This window comes from Girardinichthys multiradiatus, chromosome 2, assembly GCF_021462225.1.
Source record: "Girardinichthys multiradiatus isolate DD_20200921_A chromosome 2, DD_fGirMul_XY1, whole genome shotgun sequence".
Lineage (NCBI taxonomy): Eukaryota > Metazoa > Chordata > Actinopteri > Cyprinodontiformes > Goodeidae > Girardinichthys > Girardinichthys multiradiatus.
In genome coordinates, this window is record NC_061795.1 from 23,463,550 (window position 1) to 23,490,657 (window position 27,108).

General features: G+C 38.9%; 2 protein-coding genes across 4 annotated transcripts; both read left to right on the top strand.

Moving 5' to 3' along the window:
• The first annotated feature begins 7,117 nt into the window (after positions 1-7,117).
• Positions 7,118-21,704, top strand: clpxb (caseinolytic mitochondrial matrix peptidase chaperone subunit Xb). 2 transcript variants are annotated; one of them, XM_047387212.1, is made up of 15 exons: positions 7,118-7,363; positions 9,376-9,450; positions 10,830-10,990; positions 11,088-11,202; positions 11,776-11,930; positions 12,021-12,180; positions 14,356-14,397; positions 16,359-16,535; positions 16,651-16,815; positions 18,030-18,118; positions 18,910-19,074; positions 19,154-19,453; positions 19,536-19,628; positions 19,718-19,824; positions 20,366-21,704. In XM_047387212.1, the coding sequence occupies exons 2-15, from the start codon at positions 9,396-9,398 to the stop codon at positions 20,454-20,456; spliced, it is 1,875 nt and encodes a 624-aa protein (XP_047243168.1). In that variant the 5' UTR covers positions 7,118-7,363; positions 9,376-9,395; the 3' UTR covers positions 20,457-21,704. The 2 variants fall into 2 exon arrangements, with proteins under 2 accessions (XP_047243168.1, XP_047243177.1); XM_047387221.1 differs by lacking the exon at positions 14,356-14,397.
• A 140-nt stretch (positions 21,705-21,844) lies between these two features.
• LOC124881703 (ubiquitin-associated protein 1-like) lies at positions 21,845-27,061 on the top strand. Of its 2 annotated transcripts, XM_047387443.1 has the most exons (6): positions 21,845-22,245; positions 22,325-22,471; positions 23,903-24,523; positions 24,626-24,796; positions 25,058-25,174; positions 25,443-27,061. In XM_047387443.1, exons 2-6 carry the CDS (start codon positions 22,349-22,351, stop codon positions 25,575-25,577), a joined length of 1,167 nt encoding a protein of 388 aa, XP_047243399.1. In that variant the 5' UTR covers positions 21,845-22,245; positions 22,325-22,348; the 3' UTR covers positions 25,578-27,061. The 2 variants fall into 2 exon arrangements, with proteins under 2 accessions (XP_047243399.1, XP_047243408.1); XM_047387452.1 differs by having other exon boundaries at positions 21,845-22,471; positions 25,058-25,159.
• Positions 27,062-27,108: the final 47 nt, after the last annotated feature.

The following is a 27,108-nucleotide window of genomic DNA, read 5'->3' on the forward strand; positions in this document are numbered from 1 at the left end:
TACATACAGCCTCAAATGTCCTTTAGCCTGTCCAGGGTCCTGTCCCTGCCTCTCACCAAATAGACAATGATAAAGGAGGACTACCTCCAAACTGTTAAAGTGACTTCAAATCAACAACCAGATGGCTGAAACCTGGAAAAATTCAATTAATTTAAACAGTAACAATAATAAAAACATTTCCCACTTTGGATGGAGCAGCTCTTCTTTCTAGGAATCTGGCCGAATTTATTAGTTCTGCAAACCTCTGACAACCCTGGGTTCAGACCAGGAAGCAGGGTCGTAGTTTAACACTCCTCTCTGCAGCTTCTGTACTGCTACCCACCCATTACCCTATTAAGACAGTGTCTCGCCCACGTCCAAAACTGAATAGATTAAAAAATAATTTAAAACAAGGAAATAAGGAAAATCTAATAAAAATAAACACAACTCAGACAAAAAAGAAAAATAAAACAATTAAATGTGGCTTACTGAACATAAGATCTCTCTCTTCAAAGACTTTGCTAGTTAGTGACCTGATTTGTGACAATCAGATTGATTTATTTTGCCTCACAGAAACCTGGCTGCAGCAAGAGGATTATATTACTATAAATGAGTCAACTCCTACTAATTATTTAAATTTTCACATTCCTCAAAATACTGGGCGAGGAGGAGGAGTAGCAACCATCTTTCAGTCCGATTTTTTGACTAGTCCCAGACCAATCAATAGCTACAACTCTTTTGAACATTTAGTCCTTAGTTTTCCTCATCCAAATTGCAAAGCACTAAAACCACTTCTGTTTGTTGTTTTGTACCGTCCACTAGGCCCTTACTCTCAATTTTTAGATCAGTTTTCAGACCTTTTATCTGATTTAATGTTAAATACAGATAAGGTTATTATAGTGGGGGATTTTAATATTCATGTTGATAATGAAAGTGATAGCCTAAATATAGCCTTTAATGCTATCTTAGACTCAATTGGCTTTGCTCAAAACATTAACAAACATACCCACCTTTGTCTTCATTCTCTGGACCTTGTGCTGACATATGGCATTGAGTGTAAAGACATAACAATATTTTCTCATAACCCTGTCCTGTCTGGCCATTTCTTAATAACCTATGAGTTTAATTTAACCGAGTACTCTACACCTGAAAGAAAAGTTCATTATAGTAGATCATTATCAGAAAATGCTATAACAACCTTTAAAGAGTGTGTTCCACTTTTGATTTCCTCATTATCACCGAAAAACACAGTGGAGGGCAATAATTTTGTTTCTGCCCCTTCACAAATTGATTCTCTTGTTCATAGTGTTACTTCATCATTGCGTGGTGCATTAGACAATGCAGCCCCCTTGAAAAATAAGGTAATTATTCATAGGAGGCTAGCTCCCTGGTTTAATTCAGAGCTACGTACTTTAAAGCACAATGTTAGAAAATTGGAGAGAAAATGGCGCTCTACATACCTAGAGGATTCCTACTTAATCTGGAAAAATAGCCTACTGTTGTATAAAAAGACACTTCACCAAGCCAGAACAGCTTATTTCTCATCATTAATAGAAGAGAACAAGAATAATCCTAGGTTTCTCTTTAGTACAGTTGCTAAACTTACACAGAGTCATAGTTCTGTTGAGTCATCCATTCCCTTAGCTCTCAGCAGTCATGACTTTATGGGATTCTTCCAAAATAAAATTGATTCTATTAAAAAGAAAATCTTTGACATACCCCCAAAGATGATTACTTCATCCTCAGCAAGTGAGACAACATTGGAAATAACTGTGGAACCTGATCTGTGTTTGGACTGCTTCGATCCTATGGAGCTTCCTGAGTTATCAGAAATATTAGCTTCATCTAAACCTTCAACTTGCATAGCACTGAAACAGCTCTGCTGAAAGTCACTAATGATATTCTTATGGCCTCAGATAATGGACTTGTGTCTGTACTTGTCCTGTTAGATCTCAGTGCTGCATTTGATACAGTCGACCATAACAGGGAAACAGCGATAGGCTGGTTTAAATCTTATTTGTCTGACAGATTCCAGTTTGTTCATGTAAATGATAAATCATCTTTAAACTCCAGGGTTAATTGTGGAGTACCACAGGGTTCAGTACTTGGGCCAATTCTCTTTATATATGCTTCCAATAGGTAAAATTATAAGGCAGCATAGAATAAATTTTCACTGTTACACTGATGACACTCAGCTTTACTTATCCATGAATCCTGATGAACCCAACCAGTTAGATAGACTACAGGCATGTCTTGAAGATACAAAAACTTGGATGACTTTAAATGTTCTGCTTCTAAATTCAGACAAGACAGAAGTTGTCATCTTTGGACCGGAGTCTTTGAAAAAGAAACTGCTTAGTCAATCACTTAACCTGGATGGCATTAAATTGATCTCCGATAATAAAGTAAAAAACCCTGGTGTTATTTTTGACCAGGACATGTCATTTAAATCCCATATTAAACAGGTTTCTAGGATTTCCTTCTTTCATCTCCAGAACATTGCCAAAATTAGAAATTTCCGGTCCAGGAGTGACGCTGAAAAACTAGTCCATGCATTTGTTACTTCAAGGCTGGACTATTGTAATACTTTACTATCACGATGTCCACAAAATGCAGTTAAAAGCTTTCAGCTGATTCAAAATATTGCAGCAAGAGTTCTGATGAAAATTAAAAAGACAGATCATATTTCTCCTATTTTAGCTTCCCTTCATTGGCTCCTTGTTAAATCCAGAATAGAATTTAAAATTCTCCTCCTCACATACAAAGCCCTTAATGATTTATCTCCATCATACATCAGAGATCTGATTGTTCCATACATTCCTAACAGAGCAGTTCGTTCTCAGACTGCAGGTTTACTGGTGGTTCCTAGAGTCTCTAGAAGTAGAATGGGAGGCAGATCCTTTGGAACCAGCTCCCAGTTTTAGTCCGTGAGGCAGACACCCTGTCTACTTTTAAGGCTAGGCTTAAAACTTTCCTTTTTGATAAAGCTTATAATTAGAGTGGCTTAGGTTGTCCTGAGCTATCTTCCTTATTTTTTACCTCCGTCCTCTTCCCTCCCTGTTGGATGGAGTAAGGGGGAGTCAGGTTTAGCTTAAACCGGCTCAGTTATGGTTGAGGTGCAATCACACCCTCCATTTCTGCTACCTGTATGACCCCCTCTCTTTCCCAATGGTTATGGTCAATCTGACAGAGAGAGGAATTCCAATCGTTGGGGTTTTTAGTATAACAATGGCCATCAGTGGGCTCTAGATGGACACCCTGTCTACTTTTAAGGCTAGGCTTAAAACCTTCCTTTTTGATAAAGCTTATAGTTAGAGTGGCTTAGGTTATCCTGAGTTATCTCTGTAGTTATGCTGCTATAGGCTTAGGCTGCTGGAGGACATAATGACCACTTTCACCCTCTTCGCTACATTCTCACACTACTCTCCAATTTTGCATTATTTGCTGTTATTTCAGCTTTTAACTTTATGTTCTCTTTTCTCATCCTAGAAGCTACACCTGGCCTGACTCTGTCTACCTGTGACACCTTTCTGGAGAGGGGCATCATCCAAGCCTCTGCTGGCAACAACTTAATGCTCACCCTCTACCAATGATCCACATAGCCCTGTCTTTTAGTGTTTAACCCTTTCTCTCTCCTAGACATGGCGATTGACTGAGCTTTTACTGTAACTAATTATATGTGCTCTCTTTCAGACTCTAACCTTGAAAACTGGCTCAAAGTTTATCTGTTCTTTCTTTCTAGGTGAAACGACTAAAGGAGCTACATCCATTAACATTTACTTTTCCTTCCCATAGAAAGGACTCCTGGATCAGTGCTTCTGTGTTCTTTTTGTGTCTCTGCTCTGTTCTCTCAAACCCCCAGTCGGTCGTGGCAGATGGCCGCTCACACTGAGCCTGGTTCTGCTGGAGGTCTCTTCCTGTTAAAAGGGAGTTTTTCCTCTCCACTGTCGCTACATGCATGCTCAGTATGAGGGATTGCTGCAAAGTCAACGCCAGTGACTGTCCACTGTCTCTACATGCTCATCCAGGAGGAGGGAATGCTGCAAGTCACTGACTGGATGCAATCTGCTGGGTTTAGTTACACAGAAAAACTTTTTATCCAATTTGAATAAATAACTGAATCTGACTGCACTGTTCAATGATTAAAATTAATTGGAATGTATGTACCTGACTTTTGTGAAGTGCCTTGAGATGACATGTGTTGTGAATCGGCGCTATATAAATAAACTGAAATGATTTGAATTGAATTGAGAATGGATGACTACAAAAAATCATTAAAGCCAAAAATAAATGTGTAGATTGAGAAAAACCTGGTTAGATGTGACTAATTACAAACCTTTCTGAGGGGCCTTTTAACATGGTAAATTGCAGTCATTGCAGGCCTGAAAAAGACGATGTTTTTACTTATTGCAGCTGTCAAATGAGCAAAATAGAAGGCACAATCCATTTAGCATCTTTGCCTTTATGAATATGCAGAACATATGCTGATCATCAGAACAATCAAAAAACTGGAGGCTTTGCACATTTGTTACCACACGCAATGCGATTTATCAGACTTGACATGGATTGCGGGTGCAGTTTCTGCATCCGTATTTAGCACATTTGAAAGGCTGGTCCAAACTGGGACGCAGAAATGTCTGCGGTCATTGTGATGAGAAGGAGGTATGATGACAGACAATGACATAGAGGGAACTTTCTGTGCACATGTCAACATATTTTCACTGTCTGAAATAAAAAATAGAGATATCATCTATCCAGCAATACCATTTTGGAGTTGCAGCATTATAAATCTAACGCACCATTACTTAATGGGACCACAACATTAAGTCTGAATGCACTAGAGGAGTGCTTCTATACAGCCCAGAAAAGATGGCTCAGATTATAGTTGTCTGCTGCATGTTTGCTCTGGGACTGTAGACAGTCTTTATGGGGAGGTTGACCAGGTCAGTTTTTCCATGTTTTAGGATTGATATTTAATATTTTAACTTTCATTATTCTCATCTTTTCAAATGTTTTAAAAAGTGCCTTATAATATTTATTAATATCATTATTATTACCTCAAACGTCATGGTTTCAAACTTCCTGGTTTCTCTTCTCTCCCAAACTGTCCATGATGACAGCCAGTAGCACACACAAAATTCTCATTTAAATAGGGCGGTTATCCAACCTGTTATCCATTACACACGCAATCTTAGTAAATCGCCCACTAATGGCATGTCCGATTTTTTTTTGGTTGGGATCTTAGTAAATCAGGCTCTTAGAGCCGAAAGTGTGGACTTTGTGATATAACTGGCTGTTGTTACCCATCATGCTCATAAACTCTGAGAGGAGTTCCTGCTACCCTGATGTTCTTTTTTTCTGGGTGCCCCTTTACAAGACAGAAAGCATTTTTAGGATTTGTTTCAGGTCAAAACAGTATGCAGTTATCACTGAAACAAGGACATTTAATTCAACCTGATCAATACTTAGAGGACAAAGTGTACCTGCAAAAAAAAAACAATCCACTCTCTGATCAGACAGTCTGGGGAAACTCATGTCTTCTTATTTTTAGCTCAGTGTCTTATTTGGTTGTGCCCGGCTGACTCAGTCTTGTTCTTCGGCGGATCTATTTCCACAATTGCTCAACAAGCTGCTGCCTAGAGAGGTTGAATTTCTCTGGAGCAAAAGCCAGAGATGATTAGAATAAAATAGAAAGCCAACTTCGACAGTAACAGAAAACAACTAAATTTCTGAAGCTACAAAATTAGCTTTACTTCAATGTTAGAGGAAGGTTTAATTGATGTCCAGACATTTAAAGGATTTAAAATGTGAAGAGAGCACAAAACATTTCTGATTAGGAACACATACTCAGGGCTTTCTTGCTGCAACGTAACAGTGCTACCAACTGCGCCACCATGCAGCCTGCAAAAAGCAGAGTTGGAAATATTATGGAAAATTTATTTTAAACTCACGCAGGTTGTTCATTAGCCGGTTAAAAGTTTAATACAATTACATTTGAAAGGTCAAAATCTGTCAAAATCTAATTTCCTGTCTGGTAATAGACGATTGAAAAGGAATTCAAAGTGGAAGGAAAATGATAAACAAATTAAAAAATTTTTTTACAAATGCATTCCACTGAAGCTCTGTTTGTCTGTCCAGGGTTTTTGTTCTGTTGGAAGTTGAACATTAGTTATCCTTCCAGTTCATTAGTCTCCAGTCTTTTGCAGTCTCTAACAGGTTTTCTTCCTGAATCACCCTGTATTTCTCCTCATCTATCTTCCCCTGTGGTTTTCTACACCCCCATGGGCCTCTTTACAGAGTTAACAAGCACTCTTTACAGTTTCTCTGACTAATCTTCCCATGACTTGTCAGTTTAGTTGGACTGACATGTCTTGGTGTTTGCAGTTGGGTCATATCCTTTCAGTTTTCTAGATGATGGATTGAACAATAGTCTGTGAAATATTCAAAGCTTAAGATATTCTTTTATAACCTAACCCAGCTTCAAACCTCTCCATTTCTGACATTGTGAAAGTAATTGGTTGCCCTGGATTTTATGCGGGGATATTAGACTGAAGGGGGCTGAATATTGAAGCACACAACACTGTTCAGATATTTATTTGTGAAAAATAAATGTAAAAATGCATTTTCTTTCCTTTCGATTTCATAGTTTTAAGTTACTTGATATTGGTCAATCACATCAAATCCTAATGAAATATACATTCAGGTTTGTGGTTGTGACATGACAAAATGTGAAAAGGGGTATGGATACTTTTTCAAAGCACTGTGACCTATAGCAACTGAAACTAATGTCATTAAAATGACTTTGGTGAGCAAGCCATACTAGAGAACCAAAGAAAAGTTGTATTACTTTTTAAACATCCCTAAAGTCGTTTTAAAAATATTGCAGAATCTTACATAATTGCATTGGATACTCATTGTTCTGCGTTGACGTAAACGCAACATCCCGTCTCGTTTCACAATACCCTTGCAAGAGCTTCTATTCCGAGATGTTCCTGAACGCCTCACCACTCCTCCTGCGCTTCAGCAGTAGATCTCAATATATCTGGATGTCCGTGAACTACGTTGACACTGGCGGAGCCTCCATGTTAATGTTGCCCATTCACACTGTTACTGAATCCCCCATCTAACAGTGGTTCCTGTAGGGGGAGGCTAGATGGTTAGCTCGGTGTAACCTAGTTTATAACAGCAGGCGTTACATCACGTTGGGTCGTGTCCCACCTGGGAAGCCTAAAGGAAGCTAACTCTTCGTTATTAATATAATAGCGTGCTAATATGGCACACTGACCAGATTAAAAAATAAAAGAGCGACAGCTTTAGTGACTTAGCAAATTTGTTGTTTTTTGTAGAGGAGGCTGTCTAAACGCTGCTGCTTTCAGCGGGCACTGTAAGTGAAACCTGGACGCAGTTTAGCTGTACCCTGTATAATATAATATAATTGAGCTACAGTAGTTGTTAATCGTAAATCAATCGCCTCGTCTCCGTTTGTTCGGCTGCGGCTGTTTGTCATTCCTCCTGGCCGTGTCACAGGCTGGGGCCTAGCTAAAGCAGCTAACAGTGGCCCATTACTGTTTATTTGTTATGTTCTGCTGGTCCGAGCAGGAGTTTTGGTTGGTACAATAGTTCATAGATCTTATAAGGTTTATACAGGATTAAGTTTAGTTTAATGAGCAGCAACAACGTCTCTATTCGCCTGTTTTACGAGCTGCTACGCTAATGCTAATTGTTACGTTGGAAGTGTAAATGTTTCACATTTTAGGTGTTATGTCCAATTTCGTGACCTGTTCCGGTTTTTATCTCCGTGCAGGTGGTTATTTTGCTGTTTTTTAGACGAGCCGTTTGCTTTGGGTTTGCGGGATTTTTTTTCACCGTATCGCCCTGAAACTATACAGAAAATACACAAGAGGCAGTTAATAGAATATAACATTATTATATACCTGCCATTTATACTAACTGCTACTTTTCAATGCTTTGTGTAATACATTTTAGCAGCTATTATTTACTGTCTTTAAATGATTATATTAAATTATACGGTGAAATGTGATCTGATGCGGTGTTATGATGACCCAAATTCAGATTTCACTGATTCTGTCAGAATTTGGCTTCACAGGTTTGATCTCAGCTAGTTAGACATCTAAAATGTGTAAAATAGTTGAATGAGCCACAGATTGTGTTAAACAGTTTGTGATTTGTGAAACATTTGTTTCTTGAGAACTCAAAACAATGAAATTTGAAGGTTTTCTTTGCCTTTGTCATATTAGATGAGGTCCAGTGTAAAAAGTACAATTGCAAGTAGGAAACAATTAATTGGATTAATTGTGATTATTGAAATAATAGTCAGCTAATTTAGTAATCGTATAATCGTTAAATGGTGTATACAGACACTAAAACATGCTATTTACTGAAAGAAAAATTGTGGATAGATTAATTAAGCAAAATAATTGTTAGATGCAGCCCTAATACCAAGAAGGGTCCCACCTGGACAGAATATATCTACACTCATGACAGATTCTAAAAAATGTAGTTTTTAGGCTTGTAAAACGTTTTATCTATTTAAATATCCAAACATAGCGACTTTAATGCTCTTTTGGCTTCTTCTTCACCTTAGATGAGATGCAGTTTAAACACTACATGACCTAGACAGGTCAAACTGGGGCAGAACTATTCTGTACTTCTGACACACTTTGTGATTTCATTCAATTTTACCAAAGCTGAACAACATCTTAGATCTTATGCCAATAAAATCCTTCAATTGGTTTTGTGTTTTGTTTTTAGATTTTACAAACGAAATATATATCGAATGTTTTATGATTCATGTCTACTGTTCACTTTGTAACATAATCTGTAATTATTGCAGATTGTCCAGGTGTGATCTCTCTAGGTAGTCTAGTTTTTAAGGCAGACTCCTAATGTGGTCTCAAGCCAGAAAAAGCCTTAAAAAATCATTCTTTTTGTTGTTGTTGGAGTTTTCACAAATTGAATAAGAGTTTCACAAGTCACAAACACTGTTATATAATCTGTCATTAGTATAAAAGTTTTCTGTCCTACTTTGACCTTTGTAGATAATAGGTTTTGAGCTTGTCCTCGTGTCAAGGTTTTATATGACAAAACCTTTAAACTACTCTTTTCCTGTTTCCATTCATTGACATAAATGTTTCACAAAACGACAAGATGTGTTTCTATAGACTATGCATAGAGTATGAAATGCGATTTCACACTAGAGCTGGTCAGAGGTAATAAATCCATCAGATCAGATGCTAACGACAGCGTTGTTGTTTTTCGATATGATAGAATATTACATTTCAGTAGGTTTTATTTCACATTTTCTCCTCACAGCGTACGATCATTCATATTTAAGCATATGGTGAAATTGGGTGAAACATTACTCTTCCTTTTCAGGTTTTGAGACAGAAGAAGACATGTCCTGTCCGTGCACCTCGGCTGCCAGGTTGTTCCTAAACACGGCCCACAGAGGTAAGAAAGGGGAAGTCCACATACTGCCTGCTAAAGTTGCTTGGCTCTCTGCTATTTGCTCCAGCTAACCTACATTACAACTTGTCATAACAGTAATGTCGCTAATGTCAACAGCAGCTGTAAAAGTCACTTAAATAGTTGGGATGCTAAAGATAGGCCAAGGATGTTGCATCACTCAGTCCTGAACTGTTGTACCCATTTAGATTGAAAATATGCAAGAAAAAAACAGAACATTTATAATATTTATTCACCCAAATGATTCTACGTAAACCAGCGCAGAAGTAAAACGTCTGATGTGTCCTTAATAAAAAATATAATTAGCACATCATTTATGAGATGGGTGTTTCAGCTAATAAGTTGTTTATTCATCAACCAGTTGATTGTTTTTTTAATCATTACATTTTGTAATTGGTCGTAGGATTTTCAACCTCATGTGAAAATCAGGCTTTATTTTGATCACAGTTATATTACATTTTCTAGTTTTTCAAAATGATCACATTTGAATATTTGTAACTATTTTGCTATAACTGAGCTACAAAGATAATATAATATATATTCAACTAAAATCTACTCGATCCTCTGTCTGAGTTTTCTTTTAAACAACCGGATAATGTTTTCAAGTACCTTTGCATAATGCAGTGCCCATGATCTTAAAATGCTTGAATTAAATGTTTTGTTTTAATCGAGACACGTGATTTTTGTGTCATTTAAAAGTTTAGTTTAAGTTCTTTTGATTGAAATAAAAGTTTTCTTAATTTGGCTGACATGCCTGTTGGAGCCTTTTTAGGTTGTTTCTTTTTCTATCAGCAAACTGGGGAAGCAATTGGAGTTTTTACTATAAGCAGGTAATTTGTAGCATAATTATTAACATATTCCTGCTGTTATTTCAATATAACATAAATATTTTGGTTTGTTTTTTTTTTTTTTTTTTGGGACCCCAGGTTACTTCGACCCTTAACCAATTGTACCCTCATTTTGTACCGATGTTTTGCCATTCAGTCTTTTTCTGCTTTCACTGTGCTACCTGCAAACACGCCAAATATTTACTAAAATAGTCTGAGGAATAAAGTGTTGTGTAACCACATTTCCTCACAACAGGTTAGAGTACATTACACCCCAGTTTTTTAAACCAGTAGGTGTCAACGCTGGTCCCCAAGAGAGTCCGAAAATTGCCTCGGGGTCGGTACAAAACGTTCTGTGGCCGATGGCTCATTTTTGTAGTTAGGGGGAAAAATAATTTTTACCAAATCGCAAAGGGACAAAATAATTGTATTTAGTGTAGTCTCATTTCATTACACATGTTTTATATTAATCAGAAATATCTGGCCAAAAAATACTTCTCCTGTTTGAGATCTGATCTTATGTTACACATCTTTCAGGATTATCATGTTCCCGAATCCAGCTGTTTTCCCTGAGTCGCCAGGGGTCTCGGGAAGCTCATTTTCATCCACGTGTGTGTGTGAGGTCGTTTTCAGAGACCGCCGTCTGTTTCGCTGCTAAAGACGGGACAACAAAGGACAGCGGGAATGACTGTGGAAAGGTAAACTCCAAACTTTTAAGTACCATTTCTATCTGTTGCCATCCAGTTAATGGAAGCAATGGGAGTTTTTAAAAGTGAATCTGTCTTCGTTTTCCAGAAAAGTGTCGGTGATGGGAAGAGAATGTCTGGCTCTGGAGGGTCAGGCAAAGGTGGAGGCCAGCTACGCTGCCCTAAATGTGGAGACCCCTGCACACATGTAGAGACCTTTGTGTGTAAGTAGACCTGGCCCGCCTCACCAAACATCTAACCAAAGAAAAACAAAGGGTGTACACAACATGTTTAAAGCTATGTGAAAATCAGATTACTCTTGGCCCATATTTGGGAGTTCTGTGTTTTTGCTTTCACACCAGTTCTCTCTCTTTCCTGCGGTCTAAACCTTGGGGCTGGATTAGATAAACAGAAGTGCAGACACAGCGCTTCAATATGCTCCAAAACAACCAGGAGTTGGGTGGATTTCATTGCTGTCTGTTGACAATTTCCTGCTTCTTTGTTTTGCAACATCAACAGCGAGCGAGCTGATTTGCTCCTGCTTGCAGAAACCTCTGAGTCGATGAAATGATTGATTTTGACACATTTTCTTTAGATACTACATTGTAAACTGCAGGGACAGGTTAAGAGCAGCTGTTTAATCAAAATATATGTTTTATTGTTTATTGTAAAACAGAATTTAATGCAAAAAAGTGGAGGATCTACATTATATGTATGCAGCCATTTTTCACTTTCCTGTTTTATAAACACTTGTTGCTGCAAAGCAAATTTAGTTTGATTTCTGTGTTTATTTGTAGCATCAACACGCTTTGTCAAATGTGAGAAGTGTCATCACTTTTTCGTCGTCTTGTCCGAAACGGACTCTAAAAAAGGGCTAAACAAAGAGCCAGAGTCGGCCGCTGAGGCGGTGAAACTGGCGTTCGCACAGAAACCTCCTCCACCTCCTAAGAAGGTAAGAAATGGAAGCTGGTAATCAAGTTGTCAGAATACTGTTTCAAAGTTTTAGACATTTTAGGCTTTCTTCTAAACTTTCGGCTTTTAGATTTACGCCTATCTGGACAAGTATGTTGTTGGCCAGTCGTACGCAAAGAAGGTCTTGGCAGTGGCGGTGTATAATCACTACAAGCGCATCTACAACAACATCCCTGCAGGGAGCCGACAGCAGGTGGAGGTGGAAAAACAGCCGTCTTTAACACCACGAGGTCAGCGCTTGTCTTTTCTACGCATGGTACCCCATTCTACTAGCTAAACTACCGTATCATACTTTTTTTTTGTAAAACATTATTTATATATTGTATACTGGACAACCAACCCTTGCAGTTATTCCCGACGAATGTGGAAAATACCACGGGGCTTATAGAGCAGCTGAAACGGCTGTTTCCTGTGTTAGAACCAAAAAATATTTTGCTGCAAACTCAGCATACCTGTCAGAAATCACTGTAGACTGCATACAGGAAGTAAAGTACCTCACATAAGTGAGTACACTTTGTCTTTTCATGGGACAACATTTCATGGGATCTGACACATTGAAACAGTTTAAATTAGCTTATATAACAGCGTAAATTTGCTCTCCCCTCAAAATAAGTCACCACACAACAATTAATGTCTAAACCGCTGGCGACAAAAGTGAAAATGTCAAAATTGTGCCCAATTAACGATTTTCCCTCCCCGGTGTCATGTGACTCGTTAGTGTTACAAGGTCTCAGGTGTGAATGGGGAGCAGGTGTGTTAAATCTGGTGTTATCGCTCTCACACTCTCTCATATGGGTCAGTGGAAGTTTAACATGGCTCCTCATGGCCAAGAACTCGGAGGATCTGAAAAGAAAAAATGTCGCTACATGAAGATGGCCCAAGCTATAAAAAGATTAGCAACAACCTAAAACTGAGCTGCAGCACAGTGGCCAAGACCATGCAGCAGATTAACCGGACAGGTTCCTGTCAGAACAGGCCTCAGCATGACCCACGACACACTTACAAGACGACCTGGAGACGGTGCTGGAGTGGCCAAGCGTATCGCCAGATCTAAACCTTATTTAGCATCTATGGAGGATCCTCAAATGAAAGGCTGAGGACCACAAGGTCTCCAACAACCAGCAGCTCCATGACGTTGTCATGGAGGAGAGGAAGATGATTCCAGTGGAAACCTGTGGAGCTCCAGTGAACCTCAAGCTCGAGAGAGGTGCGGCGGTGCTGGAAAATGATGGTAGCCACGCAAAATATCGACACTTTGAGCAGAACTTGGACATTTTCACTTAGGGGTGTACTATTTAAGAACTTTAAAGACTTTAATGGCTGTGTTGAGTTATTTTGAGGGGATGGCTAATTTACAGTTATACAAGCTGGACACTGACTACATCATATCAAAGTGTCATATCTGCAGTGTTGTCCCTTTTAAAAAAAAGAAAAATATATCAAAAAATGTTTACAGAAATTTGAGGGGTGTACTCTTTTGTGAGAGACTGTATATACAGCATTTTCTATTTATAATCTCAGATCACAAAGGCAGTTTTAGGGTTTCTGACATAATTCTGGTAATTTAGTTTTTAATAACAGAAGTGATGAAATATGTGTGATGTCTAACAAAACGTGCCGTTTGTGATTAGATGTCCATTAGATTTTTAAGAGTGTGAAATTCCGTTTGAACAGTAAAACTGGATAAATACAGAATGAAGCTCTAAAATGAATACATACTTACAGTGGTAATAAATGTAATAAATGAAGTAGAGAGATGGGCTGACATTCACTTTTGATTTCTAGCCCTTTATTTATTTTTTATAGATTTTATAAACATCCTTACCACAGGTCAAGTCTTATTTCACAGTTAATCTTATTGTTTATTTCCAAGGACTCCTTATAGCATCAGATGAGGTGAGATCTGATGACTGGTGCTGCTTTAATCACAACTTGGTCAGATAAATTTATCTATTTTTGTCAGAATTATAAAGATTAGGCCGTTTCAAACTAAATATCTCTTTAGAGGATTTGTTCAGTTGGGAAATAAATCTGCCTGAACTAAACAGTTTTCTCTGAAAACTACTTTTCAAAATAAAAACATTTATTGAAGTGTGAAATTGTATTTAGTTATAGCTAATTTAGATGGGAAATTGTTTAATAGGGTATTCTGTACAGTGTATTCAAAAACAGTGACTTGATGCTGTTTCTTTTATCTTCAGTATTTACAAACTCAAACTTTGAACATACCAAGAGTCTCCTCTGGGTCACACAGATAACTGATGAATCATGGGCCGCCACAAATTCCAATCTGTATTATTTGGCATTTGTTCAATAATCATTTTTCCACAAACTGTATTGATAATGTTGTAGTGGTAATGCTAAGTGGTATTATTGATTTAAGTACTTTGATCCTCTCCCTGTAGAGCTAGAGATGAGAAGACGAGAGGATGAATACAGATTCACAAGTAAGTGACTGACCTCCTTGCTGTTATCTGACAGACTTTCTGACTGTTATCAGCAGTAACCTAAAGTCACAACACTTTATCTGCAGGTTTCTGGGTTTTATGTTTCTGTCAGTTGTGCAAATGCCAAAATGTACAGACCACAGGGAGTTGCTTTTTTTCATTGAAGTAATAAAATTCTTATTGTATGTTTGGATTTATCTATAAACCTCCGTTCAGAACCATTCAGTAGTATTGGTGCATTTCAATACAATAGTTTAATCAAAAAGGTAATTTGTTTCAGTAATTTATCTCAAAAAGCAACAATTTATACCCATTCAATAACAAAGTGATCATTTTGATAATTATGGCTTACAGCAAGATTAACTTTTTCTACAAAATTAGAATAAAATCAATTTAAAAAAAGGATTTTTAATGCCGTAATGTTATATATTGTGGGCCTCTTATGGCCTACACAATCTTTGGAAAGACTGCTGACTCAACAGTTGTCCAGTCAAAAGGTGTTTGAGTGCTGTAGCCAAGCATTTAAATGGAAAGTTGAGTAGAAGGAAAAAATATGGAAGAAAAAGGCGACTAGCCAACAGGCAAACTAAAGTCTTACGAAGATTGTGAAGCAAATGGCTATTCATTAGTTTAGGGGAGATTCACAAGATGCAGAGTGCAGCTGGAATCTGAGATTCAACAGACATGTATCCAGGATATGGGCTACAACTGTCACTTTCCTTGTGTTAAGCCCCTCCTGAAATGGAGACAACATCTCTGGGCTGAGAGGAAATGGCAGTCGACTGTTGCTCAGTGGCCCAAAGTCCTCTTTTCAGATGGAAGTCTGTTTTTGCACATTGTCACTTTGACTGGTCAGCAACTAGTGACATTGATGAAGTACGTTATACAGAAATTAGGTCTCCTGGGATAATTACATTTTTCAGAGAAACTGAAATTTGGGCTTTCATTACCTATAGGCCACAGTCATCAAAAACGTGTGTATGTGTCCAGTTTCTTTGAAGGAATGATATATAATGTTTCTTTACTAATTTGAATGTTTTTATGAAGGCACTTCTTAGCTTTTCTTTCAATTAAAATGCCTACAACCATTCGGTCTGTTTAAAAAGAAAAGGTACTGTCTGGCCTTGTAAGATATGATTGTCACTAAATCTGGTTCTGATCCAGTGTGCCATTAACTTTTGCAGGACACAACTACAGGTTTTTTCAACCTTAAGGTACTTTGTAGTAAAATAGACAGAGTTGATCCCAGCATAAAAAAGCCTGCTCCCTTCGTTCGCCTCTGTTTTAAGGATGGTGTGTTTTTTTTTTTTTTTTTGTTCTTTGGATTTGTAAAAATATTTTCCTGCTGTTAAACATGCAGATATACTCCTTTTTATTCAGAGTGATCTGTGATCATTAGACCTCTTTAGTGGAGTTCACAACGTTCAGATCCTAGGATGATGAGCCAAAGATATCAACGTTTGTATAAAAATAAATTCATCTTTAAGGTTATCCTAAAATTAGGCTATAATACACCTTACTTGCAGGCCTTAAACAATGCAGATTGTAACTCTGGAAAGTTCACATCAAATTATTTAAATGTTGGTTAAAATGTTGTGCTATAATGTTCTGAACCGATGTACTGTACATCAACTCATAAACTTCTCAAAGCCCAAACTTAACCCAAGACAACAACTGTGTCAACCTACAAGTACTCTGGGTATGAGGTCGTCACCACTGACTTGTGACCTACATTCAAACTTGCTATTTTCAATCCAGCTGTCAAGTAGAAACTCCTCTGGAACTGACCCAACACGTGTATTTTTAGCTCACACATGCTCAAACTGTGCCTTAGATCGATCTGCATCACACACCATTGATTAATAACTTAATTATACAGCAGCGACTCAGACATTTGTGACGTTTGCACTTCCTGCTTTTCAGGCACCGTGCTAACACAAGTAGTTTGTTTGTTTTCACAGAACTGCTACAGATCGCAGGGATCAGTCCTCACGGGAACGCCCTCGGAGCAACCATGCAGCAGCATGCGAGCCAGCAGCCGCCTCAGGAGAAGAGGGGCGGGGAGATCCTGGACTCCACTCACTCTGACATTAAACTGGAGAAGAGCAACATTATACTTCTAGGTCCTACTGGTTCAGGTTAGCACTACAGCATAGCATCCATGTTTGCATACCAGGTGTCTTGTCAAATGCAATGAAATAATGGTTGAAGTAATTAATTTAGAGTGTTTTTATTTTATTTTTTATTTCTAAGGAAAAACTTTGCTGGCACAGACGTTGGCACGCTGTCTTGATGTCCCGTTTGCAATTTGCGACTGCACCACTCTCACGCAGGCTGGATATGTGGGAGAAGACATCGAGTCGGTGATTGCCAAACTTCTGCAAGACGCAAATTATTCAGTGGAGAAAGCACAACAAGGTGGGCATCTGGGCCATATTTAACAGCATTCTCATTTCCAGATTTACTATATGTTAAGTAAGCTGGGCGTGTGGAAATCCTAATTATAGCAGTCATGACTTGACTAACTCTGGTTGATATTTTGTTCCATGAAAGCACCACTGAATATCTGAATTTTTTATTTTTTCCCATATCTTGAGAAGTATGGGGAAAAGCAATAAAATCAGGGATAGAGAATTTTTTTTTTTAAGAACAAAAATCTACTTTAATAAATTGAGGGGTTTAACAAGGTTTGTTTTATATTTAAATATATTTAAATTGCATTATTAAACTTGATTTACTTGACATTGTAATTTCAATGTTGTACCTATCTATATTTTGTTTTTTTTTACTGACTGCTCATTCAAAAAATAAAAAAAGGAATATTTCAATACTATTTTACACTTCAGACATCTTCCAATTCAGGTGGATTTTTACTTGTAGCTCTAAAACTTTTTTTTTTTTTTTTTAATGCCAAAGCACTAAACATTTTTTTTATTTAATTTTGCAAAAAGAATAAAGGTATCAATGTTTATGAACTGGGCTTTAAACAGTCTGTATTTAATGTGGAATACTCTAGCCCTTATTTGTTTACAGTTTTTATAATAGTGTTATAAGCAGAGATGTGTCCCTAAAACCACACTCAGCCAATTTAAAGCCTTATTTTGTTTCATGATTGTAAAAGATGAAACCCCATTGCTATTTAAGCCTGTAATTAATGTAATTGGTGTCATGAAGTAGCCTGTTTTGTAAGAGCAATATTTTGTGTCCGTATGTCTTGTAACTCCACCGCTATGTTTAGAGTTTCACATGACTGTAAATATCTGGTTCTGTAAGGCATTTGGATTTTCTGAGGATTCTAACGTTACAAACTGGGCTCGAAGAACAACTGTAGAGCCTCAACCCTTTTATCTCCAACCGCTGCTTGACCTTAACTTTTTGCCGTCTGCCCAGATCAGGCACAGAAACGGAGAAATAACGTAATAGTGTGTTGTCAGCTGCTTTTAAGAAGTTTTTTTTTTCTGTTACATTTGGGCTAAAACATATTTTTTTAAGCCTTCAGGATATTATGTGAACTGGTTTAAAAAAAAAACAAAGATAGGCCTAATATCCGTTGCTTAAAGACCGGAACTATGTCCCATATCAGTAAGATGTTAATCCAGCCACGGTTGTCCTGTCCTCTTTGTGACGTGCAGGTATTGTGTTCCTGGATGAAGTTGATAAGATTGGCAGCGTGCCTGGAATCCATCAGCTAAGAGATGTGGGCGGAGAGGGAGTTCAGCAGGTGGGTTATCTAAAATAATCTGTATGCAGCAGTTAGATTTATTCTTTTTAATGTTGTATAAAGTTACAAAAGTAATGCTGCTTTGTAAATATAACAGAATTTTCTCTGTCTTGCTAAAAATGTTCACATGCATGTTGTTTTTTTTGTTTTTCTTGCCAACAATGTTGGACCCAAAAGATATACGATGTTTACCATCTGAGACTACAGAGTAACGAAAGTGCTCAAACTATTTTATCAAAAAACTTTTATATTTCCACCAAAAATGGTTAAAAACAAAACCTAACCTCACCAAAACGTTGACAAATGTTTGCTTGATGCAGTTTCACATTTACATTTGAGTAAGTTAAGATATTTATGTGGCTGTTGCTGCACCTGCCGAGCTGCCGATGTGTGACTTTGATCCAGCGCTGAAAGACGGCAGATAACCAAGCTTTTAATAATAAACATCAGAATATAAGACAGCAAACGAGAGAAATTCCTCCGCCCCACCTTGTGTTTGCTTCCATTAAGCTCACCCACTTCTCCTGCACAGATGATCTTTGTGCTGCTATATTCTTATCCTGTGCTGCTGATAATCCATTTGATCTTTTAAAAAGATTTTTTTTTTGTCAAGTTACCCATGTCTAGATGGTGCTGTTCCAGACAACACATCATCCATGTTTGGTAGTATCTTCCTGTTTTAGAGGACGTTACCCAAGGATTCTGTTTTTTATTTTTTTATTTTATTTTTTTACTTTGTTATATAATTAAACACTGCCTTGATTTTTCTTTTCCCTTCTTTACTATGTCAGGGTTTGCTGAAACTCCTGGAGGGTACAATCGTCAACGTTCCAGAGAAAAACTCCAGGAAACTAAGAGGGGAAACGGTGCAGGTCGACACCACTAACATTCTGTTTGTGGCTTCGGGAGCTTTCAACGGCCTCGACAGGATAATAAGCCGAAGAAAGAATGAAAAGGTAAATTTAACCTGTCTGGAATGTGGACAAGCCTTTGCTGAGTCTCTGATCTGAGTTTCATACATTTCTGCTGTTTTAGTATTTGGGATTTGGAACACCCTCCAACTTAGGGAAGGGGCGCCGAGCAGCCGCTGCGGCAGACCTGGCCAACAGCAGCGGGGAGACGGACGCGGTTGCGGAGATCGAGGAGAAGGACCGGCTGCTGAAGCTCGTTGAGGCAAGGGACCTGATTGAGTTCGGGATGATTCCGGAGTTTGTTGGCCGTCTTCCTGTCGTCGTTCCTCTGCACAGCCTAGATGAGGATACACTGGTCCGAATCTTGACTGAACCACGCAATGCTGTGGTTCCACAGTACCAGGCTCTGTTCAGCATGGACAAAGTAAGGACTATGTGATTACTTTCGTGCAGTCGCATTAGAAAAGAAGCAGCCTAATCCAGTTTGTCTGCTCTGGTTCTTTTAGTGTGAACTTAATGTGACCCAGGATGCTTTGAGAGCCATCGCCAGATTGGCTTTGGAGAGAAAAACAGGAGCTCGTGGCCTGAGATCCATTATGGTTTGTTATTTTCAAACAAAGAGTAATACTTTATCTTTAATTGTTTTTAATCACCTGTAATCTTTAGTATATTGTTCTTAAACATGCAGGAAAAACTTCTTCTTGAGCCCATGTTTGAGGTGCCTCACTCTGATATCGTTGCTGTTGAGCTGGACAAAGACGTCGTTCAGGGAAAATCACAGCCTAGATACATCCGGTCAGTAGCTCTCTGCTCGCAGAATACGAGCAAACATACTAGACAGTGTCTTGCAAAAGCATACATACCTCTTTAGTGTTTTCACGTTGCAATCAAAAGCTTCTTTGTGTTTTATTGGAATTTTATTTGATGTGCTACCACAAAGTACCGCTCAGTTGTGAAGTGGAAGGAAAAGGGTGGATTTATAATTTAACCCTGCTTTAAACTTCTCTCCAACTTCCTCCCTGACCTGTCTGCTGTTCTCTAACAAACTTGTAAGCCCTTCACAGAACAGCTGGAGTTTTACCGAGATTTTAGACTCATTATGATTATCTGGAGGTTGCATTAGATTTTATTTAGGGGGAAAAAAAAAACGCTGAATAATGCTTGTCAACTCTTTAAACTTCTTCGACTTTATAATTATGTGTTATACATTAAATAAGCCGAAGTAGTAAAAATACTCTTGCAAAGCACTTTACTGTAGCTCATATTTATTAAGCTGGGCCCTCGGGGGTCTCTCTTGTAGTGTGTATTTAAACTGGAGCTTCTGTCTGAATTTCAGAGCCCCAGCCAAGGATTCAGCAGAGGAGGAGTACGACTCCGGCATTGAGGAGGAGAACTGGCCCCGGCAGGCCGATGCTGCTAACAACTGAACCATGTCTCTCATTTCATCTCAAATCAATAGGTTACCATGAACCTTCTGGATACCACGTCTGGTACCAGCTCTTTTTATTACGGCACCTGACAAATAAAAACCATTGACACTGAGGAAGATGAACAAGTTAAGAGAGAGTAACAATCTTTGGTCTTTTTGCATCAGATAATAAATCTCTAGCGCTGCACTCGGTGTGGACCTTTTATGATATATTTCAATCTCTGGGGATTGTTAACATTTTATCTATATAAAGATAATACAATTTTATTCAAAAAAATATTTGTAGGTAGTTTGTATCCTCTCTTTGTGCTGATTGGCTGTAATAGAAAGGGCAGCAAATGGCATTCATGGGGATCATATTGTAGACATGCTGAGAGAGTGTAGACGTGATGTTACCGTGTCAAGAAATGCCTTAAATCACAAGGGTGTGATATTCTACAAACACATCAATATTTTGATGGTTTCTTCCTCTACCACCATTGTGATAATGGTTCATAAAGTGAAATCAGTTGTAAATGTTAAGCTATGATGCGCGAGTACTGTTTGTAATACATGAGTTAGAGTTAGGAGACCACACTGAGGTAGAAACACACCAGCACATTAAATACGGCAGGTGAAAGATCAGTTTTAAACAGCCAGATTGGTATTTTTCCATCTTCCACCCTGTAGTCAACTCCTTAGGAATTTATTTACCTGAAGACCTCTGGCTGGATTTACAGAGCAGCATTTAGAAGACTAAAATGTGTACATTTCTAAAGTGATAAAACATCCCATTTTGCTTTTGCGGTTTTTCCCCTGGAATATTACAGTAAATCATACCCTGAAATCAGTTGAACCAGGTTTGGTTTTAATTTTCAAATCATTGCGATGTTAACCAGGCTCCCTCTGCAGAATTGCAGATACTTTCCTTTTTTCATGTGAGAACCTGTGTCTGAATCTCACTTCACCTCCTGTGATGTCACATCCTGTTACTAAACCTTGGTGCGCTTGTTCAATCAAGACGCCGTTCATAAGGTCTCAGACCTCACCAAGCTGCTGTGCTCTTTACCATTAAAATTTGACCAGATCCGTTTCCTCTTTGCTTTAAGTTTTATTTTTCTTTCTGCAAGGCTCTAAGCTGCTTTAATTTCAGAGGTCTGTTACAGAAATTGTATTTAAAAGAAAAGCTCCCCTCCCCAAAAGCTTGTCAATCCTAAATTTATTGTGATTGTGTAAAATGTATAAATAAAATATATCGGAGTACAAAGTTCTTTTTTTTTCTCTTGACATCTGGGCTAGAAACTGATGTGAATAGTTGGGGTGAATATCTTTACGTGAACGTGATCTTGCACCGCGTTGTTTGGCTGTCACCTTTATGTAACCGGCTAATCTCTGGAAAGTGCCGTGCTGTGCCTTTGTCTCCTGGTACATCAGCATTTCCCTAATCCTGCCCTGTTTAAATCCACAAAGTCATAATATGGTTTTAATTATAGGCAAAATATCCTCAATTGATTAATTAAATGGGTTAAAAATAAATTATTGTAAAAGAGTCGAAAACATAATAGATTTTAGCTTAAATTATAGTAGTAATTTCAATGTGGGCATGATTAAAAGCCCTGTTATTTATGGTAGATCTTTGCATGATGGATTATACCAGGCATTTGAGGTGGAAAACAAACGGATGATGTCAGAGGCTTAGTGATGAAGGGGTTTATCACTCACGCTGATGTTTGTGTCAAAGTGATTTACTCCAGACGCCTGTCTGTGATTCAGACTGCTGCAGACCTGCAAGACAGTCCCTGGTGAAGGTAAGAAATTCTTTTAAAAATGCCAATAAATGGCCTGTAACTAGAAATATTCAAGCTTTTTGTGATTTTCCCTATCCAGGTGATTTGTTGGTGCACTTTGGTGATGAATATTCTGGAGGATGTTCCTTTTCAGACCCCTTTGGGACCACTGGGGGTTGAGATACAGTTGTCGACTTTGTCTGATATTTCTGTGCCACACTGTCGTCAGGTCGTGCAGGAAACTGAGGTTATTTTCTGTCTTTCTGTTAAGGTTAATGTTGCATTTGTTTCATTAATGTTTTGATTAACGTTGCTTCGGAATAGGCAACATACCCAATCTGGTGTTTGCACAATTTTCATTACCGTTCTGAATTTTTGAAAAAACACCAGGTACCTCAAACTTAATGAATTTTATGTGACAGACCGACACGCAGAGGTGCTAAATTGTGACATGGAAGGAAAATGATTAAATGTAGTCTACATTTGTATTCGACCCCTTTTACTCTTGCCCCTTTTACCCTAACTGGTAAGAAAACAAACAAACAAAAAAAAAAACATAATCCCAGTGTAAATCCAACGTACTGTGAAGGCCTCAGAGGTTTGTTTGACAACACCAGGGAACACAGCAGACAGGTCAGGGAGAAAGTTGTGGAGGTACAAAGCAAGGTTAGGTTATGAAATATTAGCTTTTATTATATAATAAATAATAGCATTGGGATCTGTGTTCTCTTAGACCAGTGTTTAATCCATCATTGGTAAATCAAACCAAGCACAGCCCAAATGCAAATGTGCCAAGGCATGGCCGGGCAAGGAGTACATTACCCTGAGAAGCAGCAAAGAGACCCATAATAACTGGAAGAGCTGCAGCGATTCAGAGCTCAGTTGGGCCAATTTGCCAACAGGGCAACTATCAGTTCAATATGGCCTTTATAGATGAGTGGCACGAAGAAAGCCATAAAACATCCCTTGCATGGATTGCTTTAATACAGACTGCAAACGTGAAAGAAGGTGCTTTGCTGAGAGGACATCAGTATTTAACATTAATCCCAAACACTGCAAACCCTATAAACACCATCACTGCTATGAAACATAGTGGTGGTGGGATCATGCTGTGGGGGTGCCTTACTCCAACAGGGACAAGGAATCTGGTCAGACCTGATAGACAAATGACTAGAGCTAAATACGGGGCAAGGCTGCTAAAGACTTGAAACTGGGATGGAGGGCCGCCTTCCAGCAGGACAACAGCCCTAAACATTCGGCCGGAGCCACGGATGCATTCATTTAAAAGGAAGCATATTTATGGTACAGCCCCAGATCTGTTTTCAGCTTTTTTTTTTTTTTAAAGAGGAATGGGCAAATATTCAGTTTCTAGATATGCAAGGCTGGGAGAGACATTCCCCCCAAAAACCTGTAGATGTGTTTGCAATAACGGGCAGTTCCACAAAGTGTAAACTCGGGGGTCTGAATAGAAATGTACCCCATTATTTTTGGAAATGTGTTTTTAACAATATAAAACAAACATGCATCATTTTTCCTTCTACCTCACTTTTATCTCCTATGTTGTGTTGGTATATCATAAAATCACAATAAAATACATTGTGGTTATAACTTGACAAGATGTGAAAATGTTATGAATACTTCCGGAAGACACTGTTCATCGTTTCTTTTCTTCCTGCAGTATGGATTCAATCTGGAGAGATGGATTTTAACTGGGCAGCAGCCGGTGAGTCAGGTTCCATCTTGCCCACCCTACTGGCTGATGTTCAGTGGTCTTCCAGATACTCACAAGCTCAGTCACAGAAGCCAAGATCTGTGGGACCCCAGGCCTCGACCCCGCAGCCACAGCCTGAGCTCTGCAGAGGGCTGCTGGCTGCATCACCGAGCAGTCAAGTTTCTCCCAACCGACTCAGATGAAGAAGATGGTTCATATATAAACAATGCAGGGTCCTGCAGAGAGCGGCCCCGGAGTGCTGCAGCCAGGGACGCAATCTCTAGAGTCAAAAACATGCACCTCCCTCATTCCTCCCACTGCTGTGAACCTGAGCCATCTCAGATCCTCCAAGGCCACAGAGCCGCCACTTCTCTCCCTGACTGCAGACCACCTCTGCTTGCGTTGGAGCAGCACAGATCACAGCAGGCAAGCCCACTTTCTCAGGGGGAGAAGAACAGCAAGAAGAGGCAACGCTCTCTGGGCAGAAAGTTCTCCCAAAACACCCCGCCCGCTGATCTTTCTCAATCCAGGCCACTGCAACAACGACCCTCCTCTGCAGGATCTGTTGTCAGAAACCGCAGGAAGAAAGTAATTTCCTTTCAGGGAGTAGTATGAATCATATCAACACCACTAACAGAACTTCCTACTTTACTGAGATGAGCCTTTGTTTTTTTCCCCCTACCCCATCAGGTTTTGACAGCTCCTGGCTCTCGTGGGGTTTTCTTTGACTCGGCAGCAGAGCTTCTGACAGCTCTCAGCCAGGAGGAGAGGGAGTTACTCGAAACCATCACAGAGAAGGGATACCCGTTACGCACTGCCATCCTGGCTTTGCAGAAAACAGGCTATCAGAGCGCAGAGAAGGTTGGTATCAGTAACATTGACTTCTTATCATCCCTGAATCAATTACCATTAGTGGAATAATCATCTAGCGTTGTGAGGTAAACTCTCGGCAATAAGTTAATTACATGTTTGTACAAGAGGTTTGACAAAAACTTGTTCTTGTCCAAAGTTATGCATTGTAGGCTAAACGTATTTGTCCCAATAAAACTGATGTGAAATCCTGTTCCTGGTGCACGTATGTATAAATGGATTGGTTTATGAAGTCCGGGTATATCTTCTCAGGTTCTAAAATACCTGGTTGCATGTGATCGTCTTTGTCAGCTGGGCTATGATGAAGCACAAGTGGAGGAGGCTTTGGAGATGTTTCAGAACTGCGAGAGCAAGGTGATGCAACTTTATGTATGTTTCTTAAAACAATTCAAGGCTTATTGCAGTAAAATAGAATATCATTGAAAAGTTATTTTACGATTACAATTTAAAAAGTCAAACACATAGACCTCAGCGCCCAACAGTATATGGATATACTAGTTTGTTAGGCAAAATTTCCTTTTTAAAAATTGTTTGTAATGTAGTGCATATTTTAAATTGTATTACTGAAATAAATGGACTTTGATATTCTAATAAATCAACTTGGTTTGCATGAGTAATCCTTATATTTCTCTTCCAGGCTGCAGAGTTTCTGCGCTTGCTGACTCAGTTTAATGAGATGGGCTTCCAGCAAAGTGCAATCAAAGAAGTCCTGCTTGTTCATGAAAACCACCGTGAGCGGGCTCTAGAGGAACTAATGACACGCATGGCTTAGGCACTCCATCAGTTTAAAGATGATCAGTGCATCTGGAAAGTTTTCACAGTGCTGCACTTTTTTTGCATTTAGTTATGTGACCCTTATTCCAAATCGTATCAAATTAATCTCTCTCCTGAAATCGCTACGCACTATACCCCATTATGATGATGTAAAATAAGTTGGTTTCAGATTTTTGCTAATTTATTTAAAAAACTAAGAAATCACATTTATGCTTAATACCTTGTTGATCCACCTTTGGCAGCAATTACAGCCTCAAGTCTTCTTGAATATGATGCCACAAGCTTAGTTCACTTATCTTCAGGCAGTTTTACCAATTCTTCTTTGCAGAACATCTCAAGCTCCATCAGGTTGGATGGGAGACGTCTGTTCACGGCCATGTTCAGATCTCTCCAGATGTTCAATCGGATTCATTACTGGACTCTGGCTTGGCCACTCCAGGACATCCACAGAGTGGTTCTGAACCCACTCCTTTGAGATCTTGGGCGTGTGCTTCGAGTCGTACTACTGAAAAATAAATCGCCGCCTCAGTCTGAGGTCAAGAGTGCTCTGGAGCAGGTTTTCATCCAGGATGTCTCTGTACATTCCTGCATTCATCCATCCCTTTATCCAGACTAGTTTGCCAGTTTCTTCTGTTGAAAAACATCCCCATAGCATGATGCTGCCACCACCATGCTTCACTATAGGGATGTTATTGGCTCAGTTTCCTCCAAACATAACGCCTGGCATTCACAACAGAATTCAACCTTTGTCTCATCAGATCAAAGAATTTGGTTTCTCATGGTCCGAGTTCTTCAGGTACCTTTTTGCAAACTCCAGACAGGCTGCTATGTGCCTTTTATAAAGGAGTGGCTTTCATCTGGCTACTGTACCATAGAGGCCTGATTGGTGGCTTGCTGCAGAGATGGTTATCCTGCTTAAAGGCTCTCTCCAGAGGAATGCTTCTTCCCTGATCACTCAGTTTAGACAGCCGGCCAGCTCTAGAAGTTCTGATGGTTCCAAACCTCTTTCATTTATGAATGATTCAAACCACTGTTCTCATTGGGACCTTCAAACCAGCAGAAATTGTTCTGTCTCCTCCAGATTTGGGCCTCAAGGCAATCCTGTCTCTGAGGTCTTACAGACACTTCCTGTGATGTCATGCTTTGTCATTTGCACTCTGACATTCACTGTCAACTGTGGGACCTTATATACACAGTTGTGTGCCTTTCCTAATCATGTCCAATCAACTAATATTGCCACGGGTGGACTTCTTTTAAACTGTAGAAACATCTCGAGGATGATCAGTGGAAACAAAAATGCACCTCAACAGTTCTGAGCTTGATGGGAAAGGCTGTGAAGACTTATGAAACGTTATTTTACTATTTGTAATAACTTTGCAACAAACTCAAACCTCTTTCTTATTATAATGGGGTATGCATAGAGTTTTGCAGAAATAATTTGATACCTTTAAAAAAATAAAAAGGGTTGCAACATAACTAAATGTGGACAAAAAAAATGCAGCGCTGTCAAAACTTTCCGGATCCACTGC